This window comes from Neophocaena asiaeorientalis, unplaced genomic scaffold (genome assembly GCF_003031525.2).
Source record: "Neophocaena asiaeorientalis asiaeorientalis breed wild unplaced genomic scaffold, Neophocaena_asiaeorientalis_V1.1 scaffold150, whole genome shotgun sequence".
Classification (NCBI taxonomy): domain Eukaryota; kingdom Metazoa; phylum Chordata; class Mammalia; order Artiodactyla; family Phocoenidae; genus Neophocaena; species Neophocaena asiaeorientalis.
The window spans coordinates 2,831,597-2,856,170 of NW_020176571.1; the positions used below are offsets into that span (position 1 = coordinate 2,831,597).

At 53.1% G+C, this 24,574-nt stretch overlaps 1 protein-coding gene across 4 annotated transcripts in view; it reads right to left on the reverse strand.

Annotated features, from left to right (window-relative positions):
* DDX11 (DEAD/H-box helicase 11) overlaps window positions 1-22,859 on the reverse strand; it is a 31,558-nt gene extending 8,699 nt beyond the window's left edge. The window contains exons 1-14 of one of the 4 annotated variants that reach the window (XM_024732996.1): window positions 22,741-22,859; window positions 18,793-18,940; window positions 15,157-15,405; window positions 14,632-14,718; window positions 14,178-14,326; window positions 7,711-7,756; window positions 6,842-6,949; window positions 6,590-6,677; window positions 6,014-6,225; window positions 4,398-4,550; window positions 3,570-3,616; window positions 3,175-3,254; window positions 2,285-2,329; window positions 2,117-2,184 (exon numbers count right to left, since the gene is read on the reverse strand). In XM_024732996.1, the coding sequence (XP_024588764.1) occupies window positions 2,117-2,184; window positions 2,285-2,329; window positions 3,175-3,254; window positions 3,570-3,616; window positions 4,398-4,550; window positions 6,014-6,225; window positions 6,590-6,677; window positions 6,842-6,949; window positions 7,711-7,756; window positions 14,178-14,326; window positions 14,632-14,718; window positions 15,157-15,405; window positions 18,793-18,936 (1,476 nt within the window). In that variant the 5' untranslated portion in view covers window positions 18,937-18,940; window positions 22,741-22,859. Of the gene's footprint in view, window positions 1-2,116; window positions 2,185-2,284; window positions 2,330-3,174; window positions 3,255-3,569; window positions 3,617-4,397; window positions 4,551-6,013; window positions 6,226-6,589; window positions 6,678-6,841; window positions 6,950-7,710; window positions 7,757-14,177; window positions 14,327-14,631; window positions 14,719-15,156; window positions 15,406-17,961; window positions 18,030-18,792; window positions 18,941-22,445; window positions 22,547-22,740 lie in introns of those variants that run through there. The other 3 variants (XM_024732997.1, XM_024732998.1, XM_024732999.1) reach the window with 3 other exon arrangements.
* Between the last annotated feature and the right edge of the window lie 1,715 nt (window positions 22,860-24,574).

Genomic DNA, 24,574 nt, shown 5'->3' on the forward strand with positions numbered 1-24,574 from the left:
AAAAAAAAAAAAAAGGGAGAGCTGGGCTAGGTCAGGGGCATGCGGAGAAGCTTGGTTGTGAGCACAATGTGCAAGATGAGGGGTGTGGAGCCCCTGAAGATCTCTGAAAAGGGGCCATCTTCCACTAAGATTCACTGGGGATGAGAACACCACAATTCAGAAAGAGTCACGTACCACCATGTTCACTGCAGCACTATTTACAACAGCCAGGACATGGAAGCAACCTAAGTGTCCATCGACAGATGACTGGATGAAGAAGATGTGGCCCATATACACAATGGAATATTACTCAGCCATAAAAAGAAACGAAATTGCGTTATATGTGTAGTGAGGTGGATGGACGTAGAGTCTGCCATGCAGACTGAAGTAAGTCACAAAGAGAAAAACAATACCACATGCTAACACATATATATGGAATTTTAAAAAAATGGTACTGGGACTTCCCTGGTGGCGCAGTGGTTAAGAATCCACCTGCCAATGCAGGGGACACGGGTTCAAGCCCTGGTCCAGGAAGATCCCACATGCTGTGGAACAACTAAGCCTGTGCGCCACAACTACTGAGCCTGTGCCCTAGAGCCCATGAGCCACAACTACCGAAGCCCGCGCGCCTAGAGCCCGTGCTCTGCAAGGAGAAGCCACCGCAACAAGGAGCCCGTGCACCGCAACAAAGAGTGGCCCACACTCGCTGCAACTAGAGAAAGCCTGTGTGCAGCCATGAAGACCCAACACAGCCAAAAAATAAATAAATAAATTTAAATAAATAAATAAGTAACGGTACTGATGAACCTAGGGGCTGGGCAGGAATAAAGATGCACACAGACGTAAAGAACACACTTGAGGACACAGTGGGGGAAGGATAAGCTGGCATGAAGTGAGAGAGTGACATGGATTTATATATACTACCAAGTGTAAAACAGATAGCTAGCGGGAAGCAGCCACATAGCACAGGGAGATCAGCTCAGTGCTCTGTGACCACCTAGAGGGGAGGGGTGGGATACGGAGGGGATATGGAGATATGTGTTACGTATAGCAGAAACGAACACACCATTGTAAAGCAATTATACTCCAATAAAGATGTTAAAAACAAAAGATTCACTGGGGAACTCCCTGGTGGTCCAGTGGTTAGGACCCCGCGCTTTCACTGTCGAGGGTGCAGGTTTGATTCCTGGTCGGGGGACTAAAGACCCTGCAAGTTGCGTGGTGTGGTCAAAGAGAAAAAAGAAAAAACGTCACCGGACTGTAGTCTGTAAAAGACACGAGGCAGAGAACAGGACCAGAGACCAGAAAGGAGTGAGGAGGGCGACTGCCTGCTCTGGGGCAGCAGCTGTGGGATGAGAGCACGGCGTCAGGGCCTGGCAGCGTGTGGATGCGAGGCGAGGGGGAAAGGAGTCCAAGGCCATTCGGCCTGCCGCCCGCCTGGCGGGGGATGGCAGCGACCAGGCCAGGGGGCAGCTGGTGTGAAGGGGAAGGGGGAGCAGGGCCTCGAGCCCACACAGCCGGGTCGCCCTGGGCTCCACCGAGCACCACCAGCCCCCTCGTGTGTGCGGCGTGCTGTCCTCCTGAGCTGGGGAGCCTGAATGACGTGGTGCCCCTCCCTTGGAGTCACGGGACCCACGCGCTGCCCTGGACATGGTGCTCCGTGTCGTCAGCAAACCAGACTCACTAAGGTGGTCTGTCAAGCGACAGAGCCTGTGCCCCATCTGGAGGGAGCAGAGGTTGAGGCTGGGCCCAACCCAGGCCAAGCACCCTAGCTGCGTTCTCAGGCACCTCAGCCCGACAGCTGGATCGCAAAGTCATTCGTGCTCTGCCCAGCGCCCGGGAAGACTGTGCCCGAAGACAGGTGGAGGGGAAGCACCTGCGAGCGTCCGCTTATTACACAGAGAGGAAGGCACGGCTCCCCAGTGACCCTCCGCCCCAGGCTGAAGACTCCGCCCTCCTGCGACATGAGCTGTGTGTGAGGGTCAGGTACAGTAACTCTACAGACCCTCGGACCGCGAGGCTGCTCAAGGACAGAAGGAATTTACTTTCTATTCCTTCCACCGTCTTAACGCTGTTCCGCCCACAGGGGGCGGGCAGAAAAGGAACCTGGATGTGCCACACAAAGGTGAAAACCTACCTTGAACAGGTTGATGTTGTCGATCTGGCTCTGAAAGAGGAAGTCGCTGACGGTCTTCAGCTCCGTCCCTAAGGGCAAACAAGTGAAGGGCCCTGAAGCCCTCGCTCTGAGGACTGTGGCCTCCGCGCCCCAGAGGGCAGCTCAGAAACGGCTCCCACCTGCTCTTACCTGACTGAGACAGGCTCTGGGTATTGGGGCTTTGCTTAACGTTCCCTACAAAAGAGAAACAGGTCAGGACGGTGGGCCTCTGGCCCCCATCTTCCCCCTCTGCTCTGTAGTTATCGAGTAAGAACGCTCCTATCTGAAGGGGTCTTCTGCCATTTACAGCACCCAAAGGCCCCACGAAGGGGGCAGGGGGGCCTCAAGGTCTGACCCACGTGCACATGCAGCCCGAGCCTGGCGATGTCATCCTTTCCCACATCCTCCGAGGAGGTGGGGACAGGGACACCCCACTCCACACGGGCGCCAGCAGGAGACGCCCAGGCTGCACGGCAGAGACCCAGTGAAGAGCATCAACGTGAGACAGGTCCCCCCGAAAAGCCCTGCTGCCTCTCTGCCCTTCAGCTTCTATAAAAGCTCGCATAGGAACTGCCAGAGGGAAGTCGTGTGGCTCCGAATGACGCCAAGAAGTGTGGGCCCCGGAGCCAGAGGACTCCAGTCCCTCTCACCGGGTTCACGAACCACAGGCCGGTCACCTCTGCTCTGGGCTTCAGTTTACTAGCCCGAGGGTTACCGTGCCTGCGCCGCCTTCCTCACAGGAGCACCCGAGTCCTGAGTCCCATCACTGTGACGTAAAGTGTCATACACACATTTATATCACAATATATTATTATTACTGCCACCTGTGGGGTCGGGCCTGGCAAAATAACAAGGACTCAGAACAGGGGCAAATCAACCAGGGCTCTAAACAAAGGTCTAAGGCCGGACAAATAAGAATTTTCTAAGTCAATGGCCAAGGCGATTCCTGAGAGACAGAAACCCCAGGGGTCCTGACTGGCATCCGGGGGATGGAGCCCAGCAGGCTCAGCAGCTGGCCGCAGGGCGGGGAGGCTCCTTACCGCCCAGCACAGTCACGAACTTCTCCAGCACATACAGGATCTGCTTGATATACATCAGGTTCTTGGCCTTCAAGCGCTTCCTGGGGAGAAGCCAGTGGACATCGGCGGGAGGACCCCGACTTCCCCTCCCGGTGCCTGAGCTGAGGCCCTCCTGTCTGCTGTCTTCCCAACTGGGTCACGAGCTACACACGCTCTCCCAGAAGGGCGGCTCACTGTGGCCCAGGGCCTGCACGGCCTCCTGGGGTGCACGCCTAACAAACAGGAGGCGAAAGCACGCTGGCCCCCATCATGCCGGGCCCGGCCAGATGCTACCCCAGTGCCTCCTCTCGCAGGCTGGCTTTGGGGTGCCGAGGCTGAGCGGGGCCTTCCCAACCCCTCGGGGGGCAACGTCTCACCCATATCGTTCCGTGTACTGGAGCAGCTGGGAGTGGGCCTGGCAGAGCTGGGGGGAGAGCAGAGAGCGATGTGATGGCAGAGCAGGCCCTAGACCAGCAGCCTGGGGCCGTGCCAGAGATGCCCTCGACGATGCCTGGACAACGCGAGCCCAGGACACTTGGGGGGCAGTCGAGGTGAAGGGGCGCTGGTGCAGCAGCATCCACTGGGGGTCAGGGAAAGGGGGGACGATGACTCGCAGATAACGAACGTCCCTGCTAGTGCTTCCTGGGGTGGGAAAGCCATGCTGTCTGCTGGGAGAGCCGGTTCCAGGCAACCATCACGGCTCCGTCCAGGCCAGCCGGCACTGGGCAGTCCAGGGGGTGGGTGTCACGTGGGCTTGAGGGTCAGAAACCGCTGGTCAAATCCCAGGCTGACCTCGGGCAGCGCTTAACCCTCTCTCAGCCTCCGAGTCTCTACTTAAAACAGCCACCAGCCCGATGCAGAGTCAGCATGAAGATCAGAGGCACCCCACGTGGCGCAGGGCACATAATGGGCAATGAACAGCGGCTTTCAGAAACCTTGAGCATCCCTCAAAGCAGTATCAACAGTAACAACCAGCTGCACAAGGACCCCTGCTTCTCATCCCACCATCCGGGTCACAGAGACCTAGTTAGCAGCACCCTGGCCTGGAGGACTCTGGGCGACACAGGCTGGGGAGAAGCAAGCGAAGTGCCCGCTGCCTGGGCTGGGTCCCGTCCTAAGTCACGCTGGGGAGCCCCGGCCTCGGCTCAGCGCGCCCACTGCCCCCCGCAGCAGGCCCTGGCCTGGGAAGGCAGAGGCCGACCCACCTGGGAACCGCTGACCTCCACGCTGTGGATTCCGGTGATGGTGTCGATCAGGTTGTGGGCCTCGTCGATGACCACAACCTGGCCCTGCAGCCGGATCCCCGCCGCCTGCCGGGCGGCCGCGTGCAGCAGTATCTGGTAGGGCAGCACCACCAGCTGGAGGGGGAGAGGCGGCCTGAGGTGGGAGCAGGACCCCTCCCACAGTGGGCGGGCCCAGCCCCCGGAACACGTGTAGGCGGGCACTCCGCGTAGGCGGGCACTCCGGAGAGAAAGCTAGAGCAGCTTACTGTGCTTTGAGCTGGAGAACCTTCCCCGGAAAGTCTTATGTGGAACGTCAGCTACAGAACAGATAAAACTGGAGCCGACTGCACTTCCGAGTGGACCAAGGGCGGAGGGGCCTGGAGCCCCTGCTGCAGAGCCCCTTCTGCGCCCCCAACGCCCTCAACACACTGTGACAGCACTGGGGCCCAGAAAGCAGCCCTGGGTTCTGGCCCTGGAGCCGCCACTTCCCAGCTGTCTGACTCTGGGACAGTCAACCTTTCTGAGCCTCGGTTTCCTCGTCTGCAAAACGGGCTTGAGGAAGTCTATCTCAAGTGAGGGTTAAGGGGGGGGGCGAGGCGGGGTAACAAAAATAAAAGCACTCTGTCAATTTCTTAGGTGCCGTGTTGTTATGACGATTTTCCAGTTAAAAGGATACCGATAAAGTGAAAATCCAAAAAACTGGAAACTTAAGGCCCAGGCTTTAACACTGGCCCCGCTACTCATGTGCTGTGAGGAAACAGATCAATCACTTAACCCTCCTGGGCCCCGGGGGTCCTCACGCGTAGAATATGAATACCTGCCAAGTAGAATATGAATACCTGCCGTAGCTACTTCAGTGGGCTACTGTAAACAAAAACGACGTGCCAAGGGCCTTAAAAAGTCGAGATCATAAGAGTTTCAGGATATCTCACTATACGGGCACCCAAGTGTGTCCAGACCCCAGGAGGGCTGAGACCACCGTGAGGCTGGGTGGGCGACCCTCACGCTCAGTTCCGGGCAGCACACTGACAAGCGTCTAACTGCCAGGTAAATGTTATTACTAACATAGTTCCCGCATCTTTAAAAATCTATGCAAGTCTTCTCTTGATTATATGAAATTCTCCATAAACAATACATTATTTCCAAAAGTCATTTAAATTCAGGGAGTAGAAAGAAAACAGTTAAATCATACCACCAAATAACAACGATATCATTTTTGACTCCATACAGCAAGTCTAGGGAAGGGTCTCCACCTGTGCTGCAGGCAGGTGCGCGAGGTGGGACGACCACGCACCCAAAGGGCACCTGGAAAGACCTTTACGTCCCGTAGCTCCCCACGGCACTCTAGTTTCTGCCCTGGCGCTAAGGTGCCATCCCCCAGGACGCCAACTGTCCCTGCAGCCCAGAGCCACCTAGGCACCTGGGGCCTCCTCCAACCCTATGTACCAGGAGACAGTGGGTGACGTGTCCTCAGTGGGCGGTGTGTCGGGCAGACAACCACGGCCAGTGACACCCTCCTGAACCAAAAGAGGAGTGAGAACTCCCTCCTGGGCCCCGCTCAGAGCCGAGAGCCACCGCCCAGCCTCCGGGGTCTTCACCTGGGCTGCTGGAATGGCGAACCGGCTCCCGTAGTAGGGACAGGCCCGAGCCTCCTTCCCCAGGGCCACCAGCTGCTCGATGTCCTTCACCTCCAACAGGACCTCGTCCCGGAGGAGCTGCAGCTGCTTATGGCTGTAGAAGGGGCAGGTGGCCCGCGGCTCCAGCCTCCTCCTCCGTCCGGGCTTCTCCTCCTCGGCGACGCTCTTCTTCTCTGAGGGGCGCAGGCACAGGGGCAAAGGCAGAAAGAACCTCAGCTGAGGTTCTGACCGCGGGGCCAGAAGGGGTCTGCACCACGGGGCGGGGCCGCTAAACCCTTCCGGAACTGCTGCTTAAGGACTCTTAGAAACATCCTGGCATTTTACCTCGTCTTCTCTAGAAGAGGCCTATGATATCGCCTCCTAGCCAGGGTACTGGACTAGATCCAGACTAAAAAGCAAAAAGACCTTTTTCCCCACGTGAGGCTCTTTAGGAAGGAAGCCCAGTCTGCTCTGCCCTCGTTCCCGCCGTTTCCCCCGTCCCAGGGCTGCACACGGTCCCAGAGGCCCTCCCTACAGCCTCGGGGCGCTGGAGGCTACCGTGTTTGCTTCTCTGCAGCTCCACACAGCGGTCGTTGATGAGCTGCACAGAACCTAGCTTTCTCACATCTTCATTGACACAAAGATTCTACAAGACAGAGGAGAGGGTAAGGGACACGGGGCTGGCTAAGCGACACAGAGCAAGCCACCGGGCCTGCCCGCCTTCCAGGAGCAGGTCCTTCCTTCCAAGGACCAGCAAGGCACAGGGACCGGTCCCGCCCTGCTCGCCTGCCCGGCCCCACCTGCGCTCACCTGCCGAGAGCCCAGGGAGACAAGCCGAGTGTCCTTGCCGAAGGGGCTCTTCTGCACCTCGTGCACGAACTGGGCCAGCTGCGAGTGGGTCCGACTGCAGTAGTAAATCTGCTCAGGGTAGCAGGGTTCAGGGCAGACTGTCAACCCCAAACATTCTCGGCACAGCAAGGAGGGCTGGGGCCTGAGAGGCCGAGGGAATGGAGAGGGCACCCGGGACACAGACCTAAGGAAGGCGACCCTCCCCCACCCCGCAGACCTCTGCAAGCCCTCAGGCCAGGGCGTCCCCCTCCCCTGGGTCATGCTGGGCCCCTGCTCCTGCCCCTCTGGGAGGCTCGGTCATCTCAGGAAAGGGAGTTTCTCCTCAGTGGTGGCTCTTGACACAGGGAGGACTCCGAGAGTCCGGGGCGTAGGGGGAAGCAGGGCGGGCGGGTCCCCATGCACCTCCCAGGGCTTGGGGGGCAAAGCAGGAAGAGGCTGAGTTCACCTCTCTGTGCGCCCCTCCAAGATTTAGGAGAGCCGGGGAGGAAGAGAGGAAAAGGGGGGTGGAGGGGTATCTAATGTCAACAGAGAAAACCCGAAGTCCCACACACACGAAGCCTGAGCAGCGTCAGAACCACACACAGCTCCCAGCACCCCAGGCAAATGCAAATTCAGACCAGAGGACAGGGGACGAGCCACTGAGAGCCAGGGGCAGAGCACCCGTCCCCCACCTCCTGCCACCCCCAGTGGAAAGGCTGCCCCTCGACGCCCTGGGGCGCAGGCGTCTCCCGGGGACCCAGCCCCCCTGCCAAGCACCTGGAGACTCGGGGGCTCCCACCTCCTTCCTGGACCCAGGTCAGTCACAGGAGACCCAGGACCTGGTGTCTCACCTTAGTTACATGTTCTTCCTCTAGGTCATCCTCATCCACGTCTACTCTGAGAGAGGAAAAAACACACAGCACGGAAAAAGTCTTCTCGGGCTTTTGTGTTTTGTTTTTATTCACCTGGAAATTCAATTTTTAAAGGCAGAAATGTGCATTGTCTACAGCTCTCAGAGGAGTTATCAACAGGGTCGGCCTCCGGTCAACAGACGATTGTTCAGGCAGCTCTGTGTGAAAGGCCGGGGTTTAAATCACATGCCACGTGAGGACAAAGTCGGCAGGACCCCATGAGGGGCTGCGTGCAGGAGGGAGTGAAGAACATCTTGTGTTCAGAACCAGGTGGGTGTGTCCTCGGAGGCTGCTGTCCCCCGAACCCAGGGCGTCGGAAGCCAAGCTGCAGGACTGGCGGCCCTGGCCTGGACCCTAGCGAGTACTTTTTCCTTGAATATTCGCAAACTCCACTAAAGTTTTTTACCTCGTCCCCTGGGGAGGAGCAGAAGAGCAGGAAAGGCCACAGGGCACTGGCTGCTCCTGTCCCCCGCCAGAGAGAGATGGGGGACGCGTAGAGCAGTTGGCATCTCAGCCCTGGGCGGGATCACAAGTGTTAGTTCTAATTCAGGCCCTGGAACCGGTGCCTCAGGGCAGGACTCTGAGCACCAACATGGAAAAGCCCAGGACCAAATGGTTTCACCAGTGAATTCTACCAAATAATTAAAGAAGGGCTTCCCTGGTGGCGCAGTGGTTGGGAGTCTGCCTGCCGATGCAGGGGACATGGGTTCGTGCCCCGGTCCAGGAAGATCCTACGTGCCGCGGAGCGGCTGGGCCCGTGGGCCATGGCCGCTGAGCCTGCGCGTCCGGAGCCTGTGCTCTGCAACGGGAGAGGCTATGGCAGTGAGAGGCCCACGTAATGCAAAAAAAAAAAAAAAAATTAAAGAAATAATGCCAATCGTTCTCAAATGCTTCCAGAAAACCGAAGAGCAGGGAATATTCCCAAACTCATTTCATGAGGCCAGCGTTACTCTGATACCAAAGTCGATAAGGGTACCAGAAGAAAAGAAAATTACAGGACAGTATCCCTGCTGAATATAGATGCAAAAATTCTCAACCAAAGCACATCAGATTCAACAGCACGTTATAAAGATCATATTTCACGATCAAGGAGGATCTATCCCTGGGACGCAAGGATGTTTCAACATAAGCAAATCAATAAATGTGATACATCACATTAACGAAATGAAAGACAGAAAATCATATGATTATCTCAACAGATGCAGAAAAAGCATCTGACAAAATTCAACATCCTCTCATGATAAATATTCTCAACAAATTGAAGAGAAGGAACATACCTTAACACAATGAGGCCATATGTGACAAGCCCGCAGCTAACATCACACTCAGTGGTAAAAGGCTGAATGCTTTTCCTCTAAGATCAGGGACAAGGGTGCCCATTCTTATCACTCATCCTCTACATAGTACTAAAGTCTTAGCCAGAGCACTCAGGCAAGAAAAAGAAATAAAATGCATCCAATTTGGAAAGGAAGAAGTAAAATTGTCTGTTTGAAGATAACATGATTTTATACGTAGTAAACCCTAAAGATTTGACCAAAAAACTGTTAAAATAAACAAATTCAGTAAAGTTGCAGGATTCAAAAATCAACATACAAAAGTCAGTTGCATTTCTACAGACTAACAACGAACTATCTGAAAAAGAAATAAAGAAAACAATCTCATTTACAATGGCATTAAAAAAAGTAAAATACTTAAGAATAACTTCATCCAAGGAGCTGAAAAATCTGTATGCTGAAAACTACAAGATTTTGATAAAAGAAATTGATGAAGACACAAACAAATGGAAAGATAGCCCGTTTATGAATCAGAAGAATTAATGCTACTAAAATGCCCATACTACCCAAAGCCATCTATAGATTCAACTCAACCACCACCAAGATTCCAATGGCATTTTTTACAGAAACAGAGAAAACAACCCTAAAAATCATACAGAACCAGGAAAGATAGCCAAAGCAATCTTGAGAAAGAAGATCAAAGCTGGAGGTATCAACACTTCCTGATACCAAACTATATTACAAAACTATAGTAATCAAAACAGTACAGTACTGGCATAAAAGCAGACACATAGACCAACAGAACAGAATTGAGGGCCCAGAAATAAACCCCTGTGTATAGAGTCAACTAATTTGAAAAGGGGACCAAGAATACCCAATGGAGAAGACAGTCTCTTCAACAAATGGTGCTGGGAAAACTGGATATTCATATGAAAAAGAATGAAACTAGACACCTATCTTATACCACTCACAAATTAACTCAAAATTGATTAAAGACTTAAATGTAAGAAACCTGAAACCATAAAACTCCTAGAAGAAAACATAGGGGAAAAGCTCCTTGACATTGGTGTTGGCAATGATTTTCTGGGTACAACACCAAAAGTACAAGCAACAAAGCAAAAATAAATAAGTGGGACTACTTCAAACTAGAAAGTTTCTGAACGAAAGAAACCATTAACAAAATGATAAGGCGACCTATGGAATGGGAGAAAATATTTGAAAACCATATAGCTGATAAGCGGTTAATATCCAAAATATGTAAGGAACTCGTATAACTCAATAGCAAAAAAAACACAAAAAACAAAAAAACACCAAAAGCCACACATAATCCAATTTCAAAATGGGCAAGGGAACTGAAAAGGCATTTTTCCAAAGAAACATACAAATAGCAAACAGGTATAGGTACATGAAAAGGTGCTCAACATCACTAATCAGGGAAATGCAAATCAAAACCACAGTGAGCTATTACCTCACACTTGTTAGAATGGCTATGATCAGAAAGACGAGATAAATGCTAGTGAGGAGGTAGAGAAAAAGGGAAACCTTAGTGCACTGTTGGTGGGAATGTAAATCGGTATAGTCACTATGGAAAACAGTATGGAGGCTCCTCAAAACATAAAAGTACCATATGATCCAGCAATCCCACTTCTGGGTATTTATACAATGGAAATGGAGTCACTATCTCAAAGAGATATCTGAATCCTCACATCGCTGCAATGTTATTTAGAAAACCAAGACATGGAAGCAACCTAAGTGTCCCTTGACAGATGAATGGGTAAAGAAAATACAGTGTGTTTTACATACATACACACACACACACAAAACGGAATATTATTCAGCCACTAAAAAAAGAAGGAAATCCTGCCACTTGCAATAATATGTATGAACCTTGAGGGCATGCTAAGTGAACTGTGTCAGAGAAAGACAAATTCTGTACGATCTCATGTACGGAATCTAAAAAAACCAAATTCACAGAAACAAAGTAGACTGGTGATTTGCTAGGGACTCGGAGGGGGAGGGTGGAGAAATGGGTGAAGGTGGTCAAAGGGTACAAACTTCATTATAAGATGTACAAATCCTGGGCATGTAATGCATGGTGACTATGGTTAATAATACTGTATTGTAAACCTGAAAGCTGCTAAGAGAGCAGATCCCAAACGTTCTCACCACACAAAAGAATGTTAAGTATGTGAGGTGACGGACGTGCTAAACCTTACGGTGGTCATCATTTCACAACATATACATATATTGAATCATCACTTAGGCACATTACACGTCGAGTACAGGCGGGCCTCATTTTATTGCTCATTGCTTTACTGCTTTTTTTTTTTACAAATTGAAAGTCTGTGGTGGCAACCCTGCATCAAGCACGTCTATCGGTGCCATTCTTCCAACAGCATTTGCTCACTTCGTGTCTCTGTGTCACATTTTGGTAATTCTCGCGATATTTCAAACTTTCATTATTACTATATTTGTTACGGTGATCTGTGATCAGTGACCCTTGATGTTACTATTGTAACTGTCTTGGGTGCCCCGAACCACGCCCACACAAGATGACCAACATAACTGTTAAACGTTGTGTGTGTTCTGACTGCTCCACTGACCAGCCATCCCCCCATCTCTCTCCCTCTCCTTGGCTCTCCTCATTCCCTGAGACACAGTCTTGAAATTGGGCCAGTTAATAACCCTACAATGGCCTCTAAGTGTTCAAGTGATAGGAAGGGTCACATGTCTCTCACTTTAAATCAAAAGCTAGAAATGGGGCTTCCCTGGTGGCGCAGTGGTTGAGAGTCCGCCTGCCGATGCAGGGGACACAGGTTCGTGCCCCGGTCCGAGAGGATCCCACATGCCGCGGAGCGGCTGGGCCCGTGAGCCATGGCTGCTGGGCCTGCACGTCTGGAGCCTCCACTCCGCGGCGGGAGAGGCCACAAAAAAAAAAGCTAGAAATGAATTTAGCTTAGTGAGGAAGGCATATTGAAAGCTGACAGGCCAAAAGCTTGGCTTCTTACGCCAAAGAGTTAGCCAAGCTGTGAGTGCAAAGGAAAAGTTCTTGAAGGAAATTAAAAGCGCTGCCCCAGTGAACACAGGAATAATAAGTAAAACGGTGTTATTGCTGATATGGAGAAAGTCTGAGTGGTCTGGATAGAAGATCAAACCAGCCACAACATCCCTGTAATCAAAGCCGAATCCAGAGAAAGGCCCTGACGCTCTTTACTTCTATGAAGGCTGAGAGAGGTGAGGGAGCTGCAGAAGGAAAGTCTGAAGCTAGCAGAGGGTGACTCATGAGGCTTCAGGAAAGAAGCCGCCCGCATAACACTCAAGTGCAGAGTGAAGCAGTGAGCGCTGAGGGCGGAGCTGCAGCAAGTTACCCGGAGGATGTAGCTGAAGTGGCTACACCGAACAACGGATTTTCAGTGTAGACGAAACAGCCTTACATTGGGAGGAGATGCCATCTATGACTTTCATAGAGAGGAGTCAGTGCCTGGCTTTCAAAGCTTCAAAGGACAGGCTGACTCTCTCGTCGGGGTTAATGCAGCTGGTGACTTTAAGTTGAAACCAACGCTCATTTACCGCCCAAAAATCCTAGAGCCCTGAAGAATTATGCTAAATCTACCCCGCCTGTGCTCTGCAAATGAAACAGCAAAGCCTGGATAATAGCACATCTGCTTATGACACTGTTGAGACCTACTGCTCTGGGAAAAAAGGTTGCTGTCAAAATATTAATACTCACTGATGACGCGCCTGGTCACCCAAGAGCTCTGATGGAGACAGACAGTGAGATGAATGCTGGTCTCATGCCTGCTAACACAATATCCATTCTGCAGCCCACGGTTCAAGGAGTAACTTTGACTTTCAAGTCTTATTATTTCAGGTACACATTTGTAAGCCTTTAGCTACAGATGGACCTGGGCAAAGTCAATTGAAAACCTTCTGGAAAGGATTCACCATCCTAGATGTTATTAAGAACATGTGTGATTCATAGGAAGAGGTCAAAATATCAACATGAACACGAGTTTGGAAGAAACTGATTCCAGCCCTCATGGATGACTTTGAGGGGTTCAAGACTTCAGTGGAGGAAGTCACTGCAGATGTGGTGAAAACAGCAAGAGAACTAGAATTAGAAGCGGAGCCTGCAGACGGGACTGAACTGCTACAATGCCATGATGAACTTTAATGGATGAGCAGTTGCGTCTTATGGATGAACAAAGAAAGCGGTTTCTTGAGATGGAATCTAATCCTGGTCAGGACGCTGTGAAGACTCTTGAGATGGCAACAAAGGATTTAGAAAATTACATAAACTTAGTTGACAAAGCAGCAGCAGGGTGTGAGAGGACTGACTCCAATTTTGAAAGAAACTCTACTGTAGGTAAAATGCAGTCAAACAGCGTCGCTACTACAGAGAAACTGTTTGTAAGACGGGGAGTCAATCGATGGGGCAAACATCACTGTCGCCGTATTTCAAGAACCTGCCGTGGCCCCCGCAGCCCTCAGCAACCATCACCCTCGTCAGTCAGCTGCCACCAACACTGAGGCAGGACGCGCCACGCCGACAGCAGAGGCTCAAAGGGCATTTGTGAAATTAAAGCACGAATGACGGGGAGGATTTCACGGGGACGGCGTGTCCTAGAAACGGCCCAGGTGTTACCTTCAGCGTTTCTAGCTCACCCAGGAAGTTACAGCTTACAAACTAGAAACCTATGAACCTAGACCAAGCTAAGCCTTAGGTGAAAAGAAAAACATGGGCTGAGGACACCTCAAGGGCTCACATCACAAGCCTCACACGGCCCAGTTTGGTATTAAGAGCCTGAGACTTAGAGCCGGGCCAGCGGAGGTTCAAATCGCCGGCTGGTGGCCTCGGCCAAGGCACAGCGTCCTGCTGGGCTCGGCGTCCTGGGTGCAGAGTGGAGACAAGAATACCACAGAGGGTAGGAAGGTGACGCCTGCCTGAGCTGGCAGAGAAAGGGCCCCTGTCATCATCCTTTGTGCCCCGAGGAGGGGCCTCGCCGGGGGAAGAGGGCAGGCAGCCGGGTTTCCGCCCCGTCGCTGCCCCACAAGTGACTAAGAAGCCAGGCCCGAGAGGAAGGAGCCCCGCGCGGCCACCCCAGGGCAGGGGTGCAGGGGACGCGCTCTCACCCGCTGGCTGAGACTCTCTCCTCGTCACTCTCGTACTCAGCGAGGACCAGCTCGTCCTCCCCGCAGGCCAGCTGCTCGGGCCCCGTGCCTGCTGCCAGCATCGCCCTGCTGAGGCGGAGGAGACGCTCAGTTTCTTCATCTTCCTGTCTCTGCGGAGGAGCGGGGCCGGCGGGGAGAGAGAAAGAAACCTCAGCGCCAGAGCCCCACCCCCTGGCGAGGCAGCCTCTGGGGGCCAGGCCAAGGGCAGCGACACACACGCCATCGACACGGGCCTCACCCGACGGGTGTCAAGGCCCCAGGATGAGTCCCTCAGTGCAGGCTGCCCTGCTACCGGGCGAGGAGCACGTAGCCAGAGGGCACTGGGAGGGGCTGAGGTCCCGGCGCTCGCCCCGGATCAGCTGCACCGTGAGGCCCCATGCAGGGGGACGCCACCCTGACACGGGCCGCCACTCACCATGCGCTTGGCTGCGAACTTGAGCGAAGCATTGTGACGGATCTGCCGAAGGCGCTCCTCTCGCTTCTTCCTCCTGACCTGCCCCTCCTAGAGGGGAGGGAGCCAGAAAGGAGACCCCTGCAGGAAGCCCCAGCCTCCCCCGGCCCCCATGCACCTCCCTGCCCTGCCAGCCTCCTGTCGGCCAAGCTGTCGAGCTCACTGCTGCGGGAAGTGTGCGCCTCCCTCCCGAAGCCCCACGCTCTCCACCCAGTGCAGCCCGTAAGCGAGTCTGCAGCCAGGGAAGCCTGTGGCCAATGGCAACGGTGCGGTTCCTTTCCTGGGAAAGAATGGGAACCGCCAACCTAGGGAAGGCCTGGTGACATCAGCTTTCTACTGACAGCGAGGGCGTAGCACCATCCACCAGGGCGGTGGCCGGGGGGCTGAGAGGCACCGCGAGGACACGAGCTGTCCTGCTTCGGGATCCACCCAAAATCCTCCCGGAGGCCCCGTTTCCAGATCACCCCACCTCTCGTAACCCGATCTCACCTTTAGTCGGTCCACCAGGTCCCTTTCTTCTTTCTTCTGCACAAACTGAGTGACCCAGTCGGGCTCTCCAGTGGCCCTCGGGGAACCTGGGCTCTGCTGGCAGGAGGGTGGGGGACACGGGGCCTGGTCCTTCCCATCGTTTAAGGGGTCGGCTCCGGCCTCAAGGAGACGCTCCTCCTCTTCCTGTTTTTTCTGTTCAAAGTCGCGGAGCCAGGAGAGGGCCCCACAAATGAGACTTAAGGATTTTCCCTACGGGAAGAAAAACGTTCTCAGAAATAGAGGATGAGAAACGAAGCTTCCCTAATGACCTTTCCCGTTTTGTTTTTTTAAAGCTTTTTTAAAAAATTTATTTTATTTTATTTATTTTTGGCTGTGTTGGGTCTTTGTTGCTGTGCACGGGTTTTCTCTTAGTTGTGGCGAGCAGGGGCTACTCTTCGTTGCGGTGCGCGGGCTTCTCATTGCGGTGGCTTCTCTTGTTGCGGAGCACTGGCTCTAGGCACGCAGGCTTCAGTAGTTGTGGCACGCGGGCTCAGTAGTTGTGGCTCACTGGCTCTAGAGCGCAGGCTCAGTAGTTACGGCGCACAGGCTTAGTTGCTCTGCAGCATGTGGAATCCTCCCAGACCAGGGCTCGAACCTGTGTCCCCTGCCTTGGCAGACGGATTCTTAACCACTGCACCACCAGGGAAGCCCACCTTTCCCGTTTTAATAAAGCCTTCGAGGGAGGTCTGACTTTAAATATCAGAGGGTGCTCGAAGACCAGCCTCGGAAAGGAAGGAAAAAGAAGGGGACTGGCAAGAGAATGGCTGGGGGAAAAAAATAGGAAAAAGGGAGAAATAAAAGTGAAATTCTTTAATTATATGGCTCACTGGTCCTCAAAGAATGAAAGTGGCTTATCAAGTTGCATATAAGTACTGCAGGTCATCATAATTAGAAGAACGGGAGAAACTGAATCAACAGCCCAGAAAATAAAGCCAAAAAAACGCACAGCCTGGAATCCCGGATACGACTTGCTGGCGGGGAGATGCAGCCAACGTGCAGACAGAAGGTGATCAGCCCCATGAGTCCCAGTGTCAGGAAACATTAAAGCAAGCCAATTGCTCTGGGGAGCACAACTGTTGGTTTAAAGACCAGAATTCTCCCCGTAGGTCCTTGATATGGGGTGAACTGTGTCCCCCCAAATTCACATGTTCAAGTCCTAACCCCCAGTGTCTCGGAATGGGACCCTACTTGAAAATAGGGTCATAGCAGGTGTACTGAGTTAAGAGGAGGGTGGCCCTGACCCAGTAAGACCGGTACCCTTGTAAAAAGGGGAAATGTGGACACAAAGGCAAGGAAGGCAGACGATGGGCAGAGCCGTGGAGAAGCCCGCCGTCCACACGCGGAGGAGGGGGCCTGGACAGCCCTGCTGACACCTCATTCGGGACCTCCGGCCTCCAGACTGTGAGACGATAAATTCCCGCCATTTTGCCCACTCCATCTGTGGTGTTTTGTGATGGCAGCCCGGGCAGACGAAGGTAATAATTTTATGATGAAGTGTGATACTGAGAGACCACTGGATGCTGTGAGCGGAACAGGCATAAGTACCTTAAAAACTACACAAACCTTTAAAAGACAACTATCGACTCTTAAAAAAGAGACAAAAGATCATTCAAGAAAAAAAAGAGACTAAAAATATATAACTGCACCAGGAAGGAAGCTCCATCTTATCTATCACAAGAAGGTCCCAATGACTAAAATCAATAAAGCGAGAAACAGCGGCATAAGCTTGTAATTTCAACATATTCTATCTAAATGTATTTCTTGTATTCTTTTATTTTTTTTTTTGCAGTACGCGGGCCTCTCACTGTTGTGGCCTCTCCCGTTGCGGAGCACAGGCTCCGGACGCGCAGGCTCAGCGGCCATGGCTCACGGGCCCAGCCGCTCCACGGCATGTGGGATCTTCCTGGACCGGGGCACGAACCCATGTCCCCTGCATCGGCAGGCAGACTCTCAACCACTGGGCCACCAGGGAAGCCCCCAGGTATATTTCTTAAGAAACAGTTAAAAGACTTAAAAGCACCTGCCCAAGGAACAACGTTTGATAAATGTGACTTTTTAAATGATAGGCACCGTTCTTTGATTCAGTGTTTCACATGACTTTCAAGAGAGGAAGATGAGATGCTTAACAATGTCAGATGTGGCAGATGGTCGGATGGGGACCCGGCCTCCTCAGATCTAATTACAGGAAGTTGCTCCTGACCCTAACCAGTCTTTCGGTGGGTGGGTCAGGAGGGGAGGAGTCCCACGCACTGGGTTTATTTATTTATTTTCGGCTGCACTGCACAGCACGCGGGATCTTAGTTCCCCAAGCAGAGATCGAACCCACAGCCCGTGCAGCGCAAGCGCAGAGTGGACCACCAGGGAAGTCCCCACGTGCACTGGGTGTAAATGCAAGGTCGGATGCTGGCAGAAAGATGCTACTTTAAAAACCCCTCAGGCTTCCCTGGTGGCGCAATGGTTACGAATTCTTCTGCCAAGGCAGGGGACACGGGTTCGAGCCCTGGTCCGAGAAGATCCCACATGCTGTGGAGCAACTAAGCCCGTGCGCCACAACTACTGAGCCTGCGCTCTTGAGCCTGTGAGCCACAACTACTGAAGCCCACGCGCCTAGAGCCTGTGCTCCGCAACAAGAGAAGCCACCGCAATAGGAAGCCCACGCACCACAACGAAGAGTAGCCCCCGCTCGCCACAACTAGAGAAAGCCCGCGCGCAGCAACAAAGACCCAACGCAACCAAAAAAAACCCAAAAATACAAAAAACCCTCACTCTGCACAGTATCTTCATGACCCACGTTGTGTGAACTGGCGGAACGGAGCCTCTCCCACTCGCTGTATCTGAAGGAACAAAACGGAACAAGAGCGGCCCGTCCACCCTCTTCCTGCCCCAGGAGATCGTGTCATCCCCGGAGAGAGCGACACACTCCCGTCAGTGGATGAGAAGGAATAAGTCACTTTCCTTCGTTCATCCATTACACACACACAGCTTAAGAGCCCCGAGGCCGACAGTGCCAAGCTCCCCGCAGATGACGGGGACACAGGGGAGAGGACCTCAAGGTCCTCGTCCTCCAGGAGGTCACAGCAACACCCACACAGGCAGCTCGCTCTCACGCAGCACTTGCTCTAGAAGGTAATAAAGGGCAAGAGAGAAGTGGGAACCTAACAGTCCTCTGCGGCCAACCTCTAACAAACCCCCTCCTCCCAGGCCAGGAAGGAAAACTGAGGGGCTCTGGACTGGACCCCTCCGGCCCTCAGTAACCCAGTTCCTGGAGAGTAAACCAATATGTCGGATCTGAGGATAAGCCAGAGTAATTTCCACGTTTCTCAGCACCAAAGCGGTCATGCGCCCAGAAAAACCTGGAAGGTTTCAGTGCTACGGTCGTGGTTTCCGTGGCCATTAAAATTCTCGTTTGCCTTTAGCCTAATTTTTCTCAGACCCCGGGCCTGTGTTTAACGGCTTAATAGACAGAAACGGCCACTGCTCAGAAAGAACGACTTCGCTCAACCTCAAACCACGACTCTCTGCACATGCAGACAAGCACGCTGGCTCTGCCCTGTCATCAGCGTCTCCCTAGACACTCTTCAGGCCCCAAATACTTACGGTGCCGGTTGGACTCTCAAATATCCCAATCTTGCCAGCCTCCAACACCTGGTACAGCGCTGCCATGAAGTCTTTCTGGATGGCATAGGGTGTGAAGGGAAAAGGGAAGTGGACGCCACCAGCCTCCTCCGTTTTGTCAGCCATGATCCTGGGGGGTAAAAAGAAAATCTAGTAGCTCTCTGATGGGCCAGGCAGTACTGGCCCGAGATCCTGAACGGTTCCTAGGAGGGGCCTCAACACTAGTCATGGACTTCCTCCCCAGGAGGGACATGTTTTGCAAGCAGAGGCCATGCTCCTTCCCTCACGTGCCTCCCCATGAGGCCTGGCCACGGTCGCTGTCCATCCAGGAGCGTTCATCACAACAGGATATAGGGGGAGGCGGCCCAGGAAGCCCTGACGGAAACCCCTGCCGTTCCGCCCGCGTGCACACCTTTCTAAGGGCCTGGAGATTTCTTTTGGACAGCCCGTAATTACTTCTGCAGTCATTAATTTCTCTTCTCCCACATCTCCCAGCCATGTCTCCCAACATCGCAGGACAAAACTGCTTCTCCTACCCCTGCTGTGAAGACCTAAGAGGTCGTGACCCACAGGCGGAGAAACCCGAGGTGCTCTTTCTGCACGTCACACACCCATCCCTACCCAACAGGCATCTTCCATTTGCATCTAATTCATCCCGGCCGCCATTTCCAGTACAAACCAGAGCCGCCCCCTAAGAGCCTTCCCTGGGGCCCCAGCCTGGAGGGCCCTCTGCACGGCGGCTGAGCCCTGGCTGGAAGGGCTTCGCAGAACTGAGGCCTCGGCACTTCTCTGCCCCTACAGGCCCAGGTCTAAGAAAAACATCTCTGCTCCACATTTATTCCACGTTTTTCCTCCTCTTCTGACCCTGATATCTCTGAGACAGCTTTGACACACCCCTTCTTCCTTTAGTCACCATCTTCCATCCGGGCCCCACTCTGTCTTTGAAAGTCACTGCTCTGAGCTATTTAAGCAGGCCCAGCTCACCTCAGTACAAATATGAATAAATCTAAATCCCATTTATGCCTTTGCTACATAACTGGCCTCAGGAAGACCAGTGACCACGTCAATTCATTGATCAGAGAAGGGAGTTGCGTGATGTTCTTCCAGTTAAGAGTTTAGGGGCAGTTAAAACGAGGACCGAGGTGGAGGGATAACGATAAGAAGGATGACTTAAAACCAGGACAATTCAATCCAAGAGGGAAGTGTGTAATCGGAAACCCAGTAAAACGTGAAGGGAAAGGAGAACGGCCCTAACAAACTCTGAGCACCTGCCCTGTGTTAAACGCTCCACAGGCCCTTCCACTTCTGGTGTCTCGTTTAATCTGTACAACACTGTTAAGCAGATGGTCTTTGGATCCTGACGCTTACAGAAATTAAGTAACTCTTCAAAGACTCAGCTCAGAAAGGAAACCCAGGGATCCAAACCCAGGTCCACATGGCTCTGTTTGAGTCCAACCCGTGTGTCTGCAAAAGAGAACTAGCATAAATAAAAGGGAGATTTACTGAAAAGATACATATTGAGAGACTGAGAATACAGACCACCTGGAAAAACCAAGAGCAGAAGCCACGGACAGGGTGGGACTTCCTGCAGACTAGAACTGCAAAGTGGTTCAGGTTTCAAGATGGATCCAGGAAGCCCACCAACGGTAAACACCCGCGGATGCCCCGCGGGATTCCCATTCTCCTGCTCCGTCATCGCAGGCCAGGTGAAGCCTGCCCGGCTTCCTCTGCTCGCTTGGCAGCTTCTGCTTTACCCCAAAGTCAGCCTGCACGCCACCTCTGCCTGCAGCCCCCTAGACCTCTGGCTTCAGCTCCCACTGCCAAGCGAAGTCTTTTCTTGTTTCGTAGTTCTAAATCCCAAGAGAAAACTCTGACCCATCCCTCCTCTCCTTGTAAGACAGATCACTGGGCAGCCTAGAGACGGCTGGGTGAGGACCTCACCCTGATCCAATCAGCCTGGGCCTCGCACCTGGCGTCCCCGCCTGCTTGGAGTCCTCAACGTTTAGGACTCAGCTCAGCTCCTTCGAGAGGCCTCTCCCTGTATACACACACACACCACTCAGCTTAAGTCACTTTTTTATCTCATTGATCTGAAGTACTCTTTCTTTTGTTCATAGGTCTTAGCACTGTGCGAACTTATTTACTGTCCTCCCCCACTAGAATATGAATAGCATAAAAGGAGGAGCCTGGTCTGTCTTGTTCTTCCCTGCCCCCAGCATTCAGAACAGGTGCTTTGACACTCAGCAGGCATTCAGGAACAATTTGATGAATCAATGGCCAGCTTGAGGTGGGAGCCGTGGGGCGGGTTTCTGCTCCTCAGAGGGGTGGGGAGAGGAAGTCTATGACTGAAATATTTAGGCCGAGGGCCAGTTCTTTAATGGTTTCAAACTGCTTCCATATAACCTCACAACCCTATGTGGCCAGGATTTTTATTAGCTCTATTTTACAGCTGAAATAACTGAACCTCAGAAAGGTTAAGTGACTTGCCCACAGTCACTCAGTAAGGGCTTGAATCCAAGATTTGAAAGCACATCTGCCTCCAAGCTGTAGATTTCTGATCTTCCTCCCACCAGGGTGAGTAGGGTGGAAAGACTCAGTTACCAAACTTTAGAATGGCAACACTTAACAATACAGAACAAAAGTAATTACTATTCCACTCCGTGGGTGGTAATTACGGATCTCATTATTCCAGGAGCAGCACAAGCTAAACCATAAGTTAAAAGAAGGGTTTAGCTAAATCCATGAATAATGGATATACTAACTGCTATTAAGGATGTTTGGTGGAACTTTTCCCGACCTCTTGAGGCTGGCTGCGTGGACACGAGCTCCCATCCAAGTTCTCCCTAGAACTCCCCACCAATGTGAAGGCAAATCTCATGCTCATTAAATGGGCTAAGATACGTGAGAGCATCTCAGGGGCACGTTAGTCCTGAAAGTGCTCATTTTCTTCAGTCTTCGATGATCACTTATTTGTCTGGGTACAAACTATTGCTACAGACTGAACCGTGTTCCGCCCCCCCGCCCCGCCTCCAAATTCATGCGTTAAAGCCCTAACCCCCAATGTGAGGCTGTATCTGCAGAGAGAGCTTTTAGGGAGTAATTAACATGAAATGAAGGAGGTAACCAGGGTTAAATGAAGTCCTAAGAGTGGGGTCCTAAACTCTTATAAGGACTGTGGCCTTGAATTCCCAGCCTCTAGACCTGGGAGAGAAAAGTTTCTATTGTTTAAGCCACCCAGTCTATGGCGCTTTGTTATGGCAGCCTGAGCCGATGAGACATCCATGTCCAGGTACCATCCTACTGTCCCCCTCCTAAAGTGCTTTAACGCCACACACCTGGGAGACGACCCGGCTCCAGCGCACATGCTGGAAATCCGGAGCTGGCCCCAACCCCATATTCGCATCTTGCTTCTGTCCCCCTCCCAGCTCCGCCCGCAGAGCTCTCACACTGGGCTAACATTTCTCTCCACTTTCCACGGCACTGCCTCCCACACGCTGGTCCATTCCAGCCATCGCACTCCTCCTGCTCCACCTTGGTCCCCCGAGCGGCAGGAGGGCTCTGGGGTCAAGACTGCCCAATGTGGGATCCCGGCTGTATCCGTGCTAAAGTCCACACCCCTGAGCCTGTTTCCTCACCTGCGGGGGACAGGTAACGGCACATTCGGTAGCGCTGCAGGGACCAGCAGGTACTACAACGTAAGGAACTCACGCTTCGCACGGCCGGCTGACCCGCCCCGCGGCCGGCGGCTCACGGCCAGGTCCCGCCCCGCGGCCTCCCCAGCCCTTGGATTGGTGTCTGGCCTGTCAATCACATGTCAAGCCCGCCCCAGCTCGGGGACGTTTTCCCGCCGCCGGCCCGGCCCGCCCCCTTGCATTTCTCCCGGAGTCTGCCCTTTCTCCTTTTGCTCCGCGTCCTCGGCACCGCGCTCACCTTCCTCGGCGGGAGGGCTGCTCCGCCGAGACCAGGCCGGCGAGGAGTCGGAGCGTACGCCACTGAACCTGAAACCCCCGCTCGCCCGTGTCGGCGTCCCCCACGGAAGCCCGTCGCGATGCACGCCCCTCGCCAGTGCGCGTGCGCACTCCGGGGCTCGGCGGGGGCCGATCGCCTCTTGTGCCACTGCGCTTGCGCGGCGGGCTCGTCCAGGCCTCGGTCTGCATTACCCGGAAGACCGACCTGTGTTGCACAGCCCTTTTCGCTGCGCGTGCGCACTCCATGTTTTGCTGGGGCTGGACCTCCCCTTTTGCGTCACTGCGCTTGCGCGGCTGGCTCGCGGGAGGGAGGGGCCGTCGGAGGCTGTGGTCGCGACAGGGTGTTCTTCCTACCCCTACCGCGCGCCAGCTGTGGAATGTTCGCGCCTCCGCTAGCTGGCGCCCATAATCCTGGGAGCTCAGCAGTCGCTTGACTTCAGTTGGCCGTGTTTGTCAAACACCTGAGGGGCCAGGTGCTGTAGCTGACTCAGGAAGCCTGTATTCTGGTCCTGAAACTGCGCCCCTGTAAAACCAGTTTCCTCTGCTCAGTTTATGATTAACCTCTCTGTCCAAAACTTTATTCCCTTTCTTATTCCGTGCCTGTTCCCCTCAGGATTGAGAAGTATCAACAAAAAGAAAAATGGGGGAATTGGAACTGAGCAGGGCCCTCCCGCCCAAAAGCCCCCCTATGTCCTCCGTTTCTTGTTCGTAGAAAAAGACTTTAGGGGCTTCCCTGGTGGCGCAGTGGTCAAGAATCTGCCTGCCAATGCAGGGGACATGGGTTCGAGCCCTGGTCCGGGAAAATCCCACATGCCGCGGAGCAACTAAGCCCCTGCACCACAGCTACTGAGCCTGCGCTCTAGAGCCCGCGAGCCGCAACTACTGAAGCCCGTGTGCCGAGAGCCCGTGCTCCACAACGAGAAGCCACCGCAATGAAAAGCCCGCGCACCGCAACAAAGAGTAGCCCCCGCTCCCCGCAACTAGAGAAAGCCCGCGCACAGCAACGAAGACCCAACGCGGCCAAAAATAAATAAATAAATTTTAAAAAAGAAATTAGAATTTCTTTAAAAAAAAAAAAGAAAAAGACTTTAGCTTCCGACGGTTCCCTAAGTTCCAAGGGACGGCACAGGTAGTTACTAATGAGGGAAATGAGGCAATGCAGAAACAAAGGAAAGCAGTTAACCAAGAGAAGTAACAACAATAGTTCAGGGATAAACTCTTATGTATATGCCTCCTCAAGGCATATACCTAACCATCTGACACTTATCTTTGAGTTTTTCTGCAGAAACTAAGACACCTCCCCCGGGTGGAGGATGGTGACTACACGCTGAGCACAAGCACTGGACTCCAGACGGTTAGGAACCAGAAGGTTGCCGGTTAAGATTCCTGAAACACCACCCTGCTACCTCACCACTGACCAATCAGAAGCGCTCACCCCAAAGGTTGCCTTTAAAAACACTTCCCTGAAAGCCATGGGGAGTTCAGGTCTTGTGAGCCTGAGCCGCTGTGCTCCTCTCTGGGCCCTGCAGTAAACGCTGTCCTTTCTTTCCCCACAGTCCAGTGGCAGGAAATTGACTTTGCTGTGTGGAGTTCGGTCTGGTTAATAGTCCTCGCTCCTGTCAGACCTTAATATATTGGTTATTTTACCCCTAGAATGGACAGTACCTGCCCTGCCCACCTCTGCAGGGTTGAGACCAGGTGAGGGAAAGCACTCTGGAAGCCAAGTTTAGGATTGTTGCTCCTGGGCGCCAGCCCTGCTTGGAGGAGCACACCTGGTCGGTGTCAAAGCACATCAC